The sequence below is a fragment of the Anopheles coustani genome, chromosome 2 (genome assembly GCF_943734705.1).
Source record: "Anopheles coustani chromosome 2, idAnoCousDA_361_x.2, whole genome shotgun sequence".
Taxonomy (NCBI): domain Eukaryota; kingdom Metazoa; phylum Arthropoda; class Insecta; order Diptera; family Culicidae; genus Anopheles; species Anopheles coustani.
In genome coordinates this window covers 29,617,156-29,625,810 of record NC_071289.1, presented here as the reverse complement: position 1 = coordinate 29,625,810, position 8,655 = coordinate 29,617,156, and the positions used below count along the sequence as shown (strand labels likewise).

Genomic DNA, 8,655 nt, shown 5'->3' with positions numbered 1-8,655 from the left:
TTATTTAGCAATACTCCAAGCATCAAAGATATTTGGTATCGAAGTGAATTCTGAACAAAACGTCGGCGCTCTAAAAAAGGAGCTAACGGAAATTCAAACAATCCCACAGGAAGAGCACGATAACATTACTTCTCCATTGCGGTAAAGTGTCAATAATGTACAGCTTGCTTGCGCAAAGGCTCCTTCGCGTAGCAACCGACCGTATTGCTGCTGTTTGCCGTCCTCATTGTCGTCGTAGTGGTGGTTGGCCCCGAAGCATTCGTGCACAGGACCCATTGGTACAGTGTGTCCTGCCTGCGTTCTCGATCGTCGCAGCTCCATCACACACAGTACAGCAGCGCACACACCCTGTACATACCGTTGTAATGCGCCGTTGCGGCAGAACCGTGTGGAAGACGGCCCCGGCAGTGGTGGTTGGGAGGCAGTAAAAATCGATAAACCCATCCAAAAATAGGCCGCCTCGGGGCCCAGTTAGTAAAGTGGAAGGTTGAAGTTGCCACGGCAACGCAGAGCCTACGCAGCACGGTTGCTGTACGTGTGCCATCCCTTCGGTGGAGCAGGCTTCGTTTTGCCTTCGGTTCGGTTTTCCTTTACCTGACAGGAGATGAGAAAATGCCACCGTCCCGCGGGGGAAAAAGTAAGAAAATAAAAGCTCGAACAACTCCTTGTGCGTATGTTAAATACCAAAGGCAAAACGTGTCTGGAAGGACCTTCTGCTTATATTATATTTTATGTTTTTACAGTCTTTGTTTAGCGTACACTCATAATTCTATTACTATCAAGTACTTTGTAACAGGAAATAGAACGGCAAGCATAAAAAAATGTCTTCACAAGTGTCGAACTACTGTTCGAAAGTAGTAGCAATCGCGAAAAGTACATAAAACAAATCTGCTAATCATTGTAAGCTCAAAACCTCCTGAACGTTACTACCTTGAGGGTCTAAATATTCAACGTTAACAAGCTCTTTTTTATATAAAACATTTCGTCATACTCTACTCAATGTTTAATATACACGTAGACATTTAGCCAGATAGTATCAACAGAAGGCACTAAACAAAACCAAACGGCCTGAACTTCAGCCTGCGCCTCTTGCTAAAAAGCAAACTTTTGGATCGATGGAAGAAGGTGCGGCTATTTTACAAAAAAACCGTGAAACCACTCCTTGCAGTTCTGCTGCGAACTCAGCGCGCACACGGTATTTTGTGATGACTTACTATTTCGCGTTGTAGAGGTACAAAGTAAAGATTGTTGATGTAAGTGTTTTAGGTTGATGGAGTCGCCCGGTTGTTCAACATGTTACAGTTGAATTCTTTCTTCGAGATCGCTATTGAACAAAATACCGATTAATTTATTCATAATACTATCTTTTTGAATACTGTAGAGCCATTTTCATAAAATACATAGGCAACATAGTTATAACTGAGTTAACGGTTGGGGTTGCTTGAAAAGGTTTAGTAAAATTTATTTGGGTTAATGTTATTCATAACATCTATTATCAACTAAAAAAACAAAACAACAACTGTTTTTGGGAATAATTTTAGAATTTTGTATTCCTAATTCATTATAAATTAATATTTAATGTTTGAATAATTTATTTTGCATTTAATAATTTCAAATAAATCGTTAATGAACTATTTCATTGGTGGTGAAATATTTCACAACAGTTTGAAATTCTTCCCTCCCTCTGACATTTGCGAATGTCAACATGAAATGTTTGTAAACAATGGCTACATGAGCGATAGGAAATACAATTTTGTAAATCTAGTTGGTACTCCGTTGTGTGCTGTAAAAGAACGCTATTTTCGTTGTGCCACAGTGTCTCGCTGTCCTCTATGTTGCTTGTGGAATATGCCCCTAGTGTATCATAAATACGAGGGGAAAAATTGTGCCCGCCAAGAAAATGGGAAGTGTTTACTTAAAATTGGGTGTATCGAGCGCATAACAAGGCCGGCTAAACCTGCTGCTTGCTTGAAAGGATATCGGACACAATCGCACGTTGAATGTTGAACGAAGCTGCTGCATTTCAAAACAAAAGTTGATGATGGTATAAGATCTTGTTATAAATACATACTTGCAAACTGTACCTAATATGCAGTCTATCGTATTTGTAGGCAAACCTTCTCGACCCAGCGCATTCCCAGCTGGTTCGATGCGACCCGCTAGTGCTCAGCAATATCCTACACTATTGCAACAGCTACCATGAATTGATTTTAAAAATCGTATCTATTCTGGATGCATTTGTTCCGAAAGAGATTGCAGGAGATGGAGGATGTCATCTGAGCGTTTCGCACGACGAAGAAAGTCGCACCATTGCCATACAGTACGGAGACATCACAGAAGAAGATCTGGAGAATGTAGAGGAGCCGTTAGATTCGGAATATGCTTCCAAAGGCGACGCGTTCGATGATGAAGAGTGCGAAGAAGTAAGTTTGGATGTTGCTGATGAGGTTATTGAGGAAATATTTGATTCCCAATTGGTTGACCTCCCCTGCGATGAGATATTTGTATCAACAGAGGAAAATGATTTGCAAAAAAACGACGAAACTTTCCTTTCGAATTACCAAGCATACATCGAAAATGACGAGGAAGTAGTTATGAACGATATACAAACAGTACCTGTAGGGCTAACGGAAGAATCAGAAATCCCGAATCCTAAATACATATGCCAATACGTGGGCTGCCCAAAGGAGTTTGTTACAGCCAAAGAATATTCCTTGCATCAAGGAAAAACACATCCATGGTTGGTGGAAACTGCGATCGCTGTACGATGTAAATATATTCAGTGTCAGGCTCTTTTTAACGACATTGAATCACTTAATTCCCATCACGTTACGCATCGGATGAAAAGGACGGCAAAGCCCGCCGAATTCGACAGTTTGCTACAAGGAAAATTCAGCCCAGCTGGGATTCGCGCACGAAAGTGTGAATTCTGTGACATTGTTATGGACTGCAAGGTGAACGTGTACAGCCGGCACTGCCTGGAAGTACACAATCGCTCTCCGTACGCCTGCCCTTTATGCAACACACCTTTTCATCTACAATCGCATATGCGAGAACACCTGAAAACGGAACACTCGCAGGAAGAAGTGGACCTTTTCATCAAACAAAACCTCTGGCGTGAGTTCGCGGTACACGATGGGGAGCAGATGGCTGAGTGCCGATTTTGCTACCTTATCATCTACTCACGTGTTGCATCACGTGCCAGTCATGCGGAACGGCACCGATTAGAAGTTCGGAGATCCTGTGCACGATGCGGGGGGAAACATTTTGAAGTTTTTTGTAGTCATCCTAAGGAGACGTTCGAGGCGAAGTATCAAAGGCGACACTGTGCCCACTGTGACCGATGGATATCGAAAAAGAATTTCAAAGAGCACCTGGTGACGCACACCAAGGAACGTAGCTTCCCATGCACGATGTGCAAGAAGGTCTTTAAGGTAAGGCGTACCGCAACGCGCCACATTCAGAGTCACGTCAACGCGAGCAACCGCAAGCGGAAGTGCTATGACTGTCCGACCGTCTTGGAGGACGAAACAGAGATTCCAGAGCACTATCGGCAGGTGCATCCGTCGCTCGAACCGTACCGATGTCCAATCTGTTCCACCGGATTCAACCAGAAAGCAAAACTGGAGGATCACTCCCACACGCACTCGGACGACGAACGGCGAACGGCGTCGATCAAGTGTCCGGTGCATTCGTATCATGTCGGTAATGCGCGCGTCTTTGAGTGTACCCTTTGCCGGCGTGTTTTCACCACGAAGCGAGCTACGGTGGCGCATTGGATCGTGCACACCGATCGGCCCTGCGTTTGCACGAGGTGCAGTTTGTCGTTCCGTGCGGAATCCTTGCTCGACACACACATGGTGGACGTTCATAAAGTTAAGAAAAATGTTGCGATTCATAGTTAAGTAGATCGCTGTTATGTTAACAGTATGGAGACATGTTATGAGAGTATTCGAGCATTCGATTCGATACTTTAGCCTGAGAGAATTAGAGTCAATGCAATCTAGTTTATTTTTTAACTGGACCAATCTTAACAATTTCCTAAAGCCTACGCGGGGGTGGTAGGCCTAAACTGAGGTGAAAGGATGGCGTAGACGAAGCGTAGATTCTTAGGCCAACAATAATCGATTTCTTTTTAAACAGTCAATTTGGATTAATAATTTATCAGTCAACGTTTTATTATTTGGATAAATTTAACATTACTATACTTTGCTTTGAAACAATACTCGAATTTATTGAAGCGCTACAACTATCCCATTTTAAACAGCTGCTGTTAAGAGCATTTCTTTATTATCTTTTGGCGACAAAACATGTTTAAAATGTTTATTACCTATAGAGTTAAATATTGTTTCTGTGAATAAAACTTGTACTACAAGTATAAAAAAATACAACTTTGTTCCTCAAATGTTTTACTCATATCACAACTTTAAGGAAAATGCTCATAATTTTAACTCCAAGTTTTCGATTGTCTTTCACATCAAAACCTTAAAAACCCAATCACGTACAGCTAAACTATCGATGCTATTGCAACAAAAAGCTAAACTGTCGATACTATTGCAAAATGCCGGTATCATGTGTTGCTTAAAAAAATAAACAAATGTAAGAGTCACGTCCGATCGAGCATACCCTCAAACGCGAGTACCTGAAGGGTGCAAGCATTGGAGGCGGGCAGGGAACAGAAAAAAAGGCAAACAATCACGAGCCGACCGCGTGCTCACGCTAAGGACTTTGTAAGGATACGGCTGCACGTTCGGCGCAAACGCACCGGATCCGCCAGCACCAATACACCGATCGGCTCTAATTTGTTCACTGGCAACGCGACCATGCAACCAACATTCTCCCGCTGAGGGTGTGTCGAAATGTCTCCCTTTCGGGGCCCATTTGGTACTAGATAGCATAGGGAGCCTCCGCTGGTGAGCAGCTGTGGTGTTAGGCAATAGGCATTTTCGAACCACTAGCGGCATCACCCACACACAGAGCGAAGGCGAAAGACCCACCAAGGGGGGGAAAACTTTTCACCGTCCGGTTAGAGCAACGGGTGACCTCGTCGTGTCCGCATTCACGTCCGAACGGTTCCGCGGGTGGTTCCAACACGGGTTTTGATTAGGCAGTGCACTTTCTTCCGAAACCGAAGTGAAGAACGAGACGTGCGTGGTTGTGGTGTTGCCCTTTTCCGGCGTAGGCTCCAGTTTTGTTCGGCAAAGGTGGGAGCCCTATCGGAGTGTCAATTTCAGCTACTTTGCGTGCGTTTTGTATTGTGAAAAATTCACTCAATTGTGACCGCTTGTTTGGTGAAAAGTGTGTTCCAGCAGGATCTCCAGCTTAGAACCGTGTTTTCTTTCTCTCTATCGTACCGGGTACAAAGTCGCATCGACAGCATCCTCGTGACCTTCAAACGCTCCGGGTGGCAGCAGTTTTCCCGCATCGGATACTTGTTCCTTTCGCACCCGTTTCCCGTCGCAGGCACCACCATCATCCGCAGCCAAAATAGCCGGAAAACTCGACGGCAGCACACCGTAAGTAGCGCTTTTCCATTTGACTTTCCCGTTGACCTTGCTACTCCGTGAAGGGAAGGTCGGGGAGTTGGCACGCCCAATATGGCCACACGGGTAGACCACTCTTACGCATCGGCAGTGGATAAACCCACTTTAGATACGCTGAACAACGTTCGCCATATAGAAACGGCTGGAGCGGGAAGGGACTCTAAAAAGGACCGGATTTGATCCCTTGCGGAAGTAATGCAGGTGCAGCTGGGAACAAACATTAGAATTTTCGGGACCTTCCAGCCGTTCAACTCCAACAGTCTATTACGCAACTGGAAAATGATGCAATTTGTAACCTTCTCGAGCGCCATTCCTGTTGTGAGCGCAAGTTTGTCTTGTCAATCAATAATGGTGTTGTTGTGTTTAGTTTATTTATTTTTGGAAGTTTCTCCTACTTTTGAAACAGTTTAGAAACATCTTGCCTAATTTCTTCACGCAGTTGATTTTTTTTTAAATTGAAATTATCGTCTGATATGGGTAACGAGAAGGTTATGGTGATGAGAATGCTACCAGAGCTGTTTTGATGCAATAAGAAGTTCATGTTTGTCGATATGGTTAAAATTAAGAAAAAAAACATATGTGATAAAAATAATCGACTAACGCCCATGACAACAACTGAAGTATGCTTTTTATTGCCATTGATTTTCCTCCCTTCTCTAACCCATGCTTTGCGGTCGTATTGCTCCATGTGTTAACCTTAACCGGTATTGATGGAACTCCCTTCTCGTTGGGCATAAGGGCATTATTTACATTTCGGTGAAGTGCAAGCCACGCTGAAGCCCCCAAAAGTGGGGAGCTTCGAGGAGGGCAGCCGTTTCTGGACCAATTGCCACCGAACCACCACCACATGCCACATTCAACACGTACACAATCGCGTACGATCACACACTTGCACTAGGCGGCGCCTGGAACGGTGCGTGGCGAATTCGCGTTGTTTCTCGAGACGTCGCCTCAGATGATAATAAAAAAACACCACGAAACGAAAAACAACAGTCACGGCAGAAGAAAACAATTCAGCTCCACGCGGCCAGCCTTTTTTTCACGCGTCGCAGTGATCGTGTGCGTCAGTCGAAGGCTAACTGTCAAAGCCAACACCGGAACTAGCGTGACCGCAGCCGCGTATCCACTTGCTGTAGACAATTGTTTTGGTAAAGCTAATGTTCGTACCATCGAACGATCGTAAACGATCGGGGAAACGTTGTAAGACGGTTTAGTTACAAAATTCGTCATCCTTTGGTGAGATTTCCGGGATTACCACGTCACGCCGCAAGTCAAGTCTTCTTCACGAGTAGTGCCGATCTTCGCGGTACCTAGAACCTCGATCGATTCCGATCGCTAGCACGATTGCACGATCACACGGGAGCAGCGACACCACAAACGGATGCACTTTTGGGTTTTGTGTGGTGAAGCCACGATTCCCGCGCTGCTGCCAAGTCAGTCTATTCTCGGATCTTGAGTGAAGTGTCGCTCCGTTCGGCAAAGTAAACGGTGTTCCGTAGTTTTGGTTTTCCGCCGCCAGACCTGAACAGCAGAGTCGCGCTCATTTGGTGTGTGTGTGTGTGTATGGATCTTTTCTCCTGGTGAATTCCCAGCCTGGGTTTTGTCCAAGCACCGTCGGTCGGTTCCCTTTGTGCTGTGGCTTTCCACAAGAGTCCGCAAATCAGATCAGTGCATTTCTGTTGGAACCCAGAACGTCTTATAGTAGTGACCTTCTCCTGCTGGAAGCTATTGTATAGTGGAGTGTGGATCCCGGGGAAAACCAGTCAGTTATCGATTCGCTCGAAGGCACAACGGTAAAGGTAAGCCTGTTCTTGTATACTTCGGGGGCTAATGATGCCATTTTTCTCTACCAAGCACCATCAACATCATCATCGGGGAACGGTTTGAGAACCGAGCTGCGTGAAGGTGAAATAGAAGTGAACTGTGGCAATATAATCCGGACGGGCAAAGTTTTTTCCACGCGGCTTCGGTTAATGTTTTTGTGGCTGAGGAGGAGGTGAATGGAAAACGGAAACGGAATGCTGTATTCATACATCTACAAACACACACTCATACTGTTTCTTTCCAATACTAGCACGTGTTTCTTTTCCCATGGCAAAGTTTTCTTTATCGGGTTTTAGTTTTGGCATTGGCTATGGAGAAAAACTTTGAGACATTGCATTTGCTCGTTGTTAGCGAAACGAATCCGCGGGAAATTGCGATTAGAAATTTTCCCCGGAATTTCTTTGCTGGATGCTTATGCTGCATTCGTTATATCGCCGTTTGCACTCATGAACTTTTGCTATTTGAAGACAATCAGTAGGATCAAAGATTTCAAAATCTCTCATAAACGCCTATAGTTTCATGTTTTAGCTCTTCGGATGCTGGTCGAAAGCGCGATCCGGGCTATTTACGGATCTCCACAACACACACAACGGTCACTCCGACGCGCCGTCTGATCACGGTCCGATCAGCTGTTTTACGGTTTTGCGGACGCCATCGCGTGCTCAACTGTGCGATGTGTGTGTGTGTGTGTGTGTGTGGGAAGGCAGCGCAGGAAAAAGGAAAAAGGCGTGCAAAACCCCAACGTGGAGCCCTTTCACCATCGCGACTTTCCGCGTGACACTACCGTTGCACCAACGAAGCATGATGCATCGCTTTTCGGTGTAGTTGTGCGAGCGCCGTCCGCCACGTCCGGGGTGTCGAGATATCGTAGGTTACGATAGCCGCGCCGGATCATGCGGTCCGGGAGTGATCAGCTCGAGGTTTTCCCCGGTCGGTTCGGGGCCGTTCGATAGAGAACGTGTTATTTGTTCCGCCCGCCCGGCAAGTCTTGGGTTACCCGGTGGTGGCCTTGCCGCAGACATCCTGTCTAGATCTGGTTCCATCGGGAACATGCTGCCCTCAGGCAATGTCGCAATGGGTAGCGGGGGTTTCAATAATATTTTTTTGAATTTATTAAGTTTTCACAAACAGTTGCTCCAACGTTTGAAACACGTTTTCATTATTTTTCAAAAGGAAATTCAGCTACTTATTATTAATTGTAAAAGACTTACAATTTTTTTTTCGAATGACGATTGGTTTATCCAAAATCTAGAAACAAATCCACAAAGCGCGTGATTGGACCTTTCTA

At 45.1% G+C, this 8,655-nt stretch overlaps 1 protein-coding gene across 1 annotated transcript; it reads left to right on the top strand.

Moving 5' to 3' along the window:
* Nucleotides 1-1,800: 1,800 nt before the first annotated feature.
* LOC131263414 (zinc finger protein Xfin-like) lies at nucleotides 1,801-4,043 on the top strand. Its single transcript, XM_058265611.1, has 2 exons — nucleotides 1,801-2,044; nucleotides 2,112-4,043. Exons 1-2 carry the CDS (start codon nucleotides 2,039-2,041, stop codon nucleotides 3,903-3,905), a joined length of 1,800 nt encoding a protein of 599 aa, XP_058121594.1. The 5' UTR covers nucleotides 1,801-2,038; the 3' UTR covers nucleotides 3,906-4,043.
* Nucleotides 4,044-8,655: the final 4,612 nt, after the last annotated feature.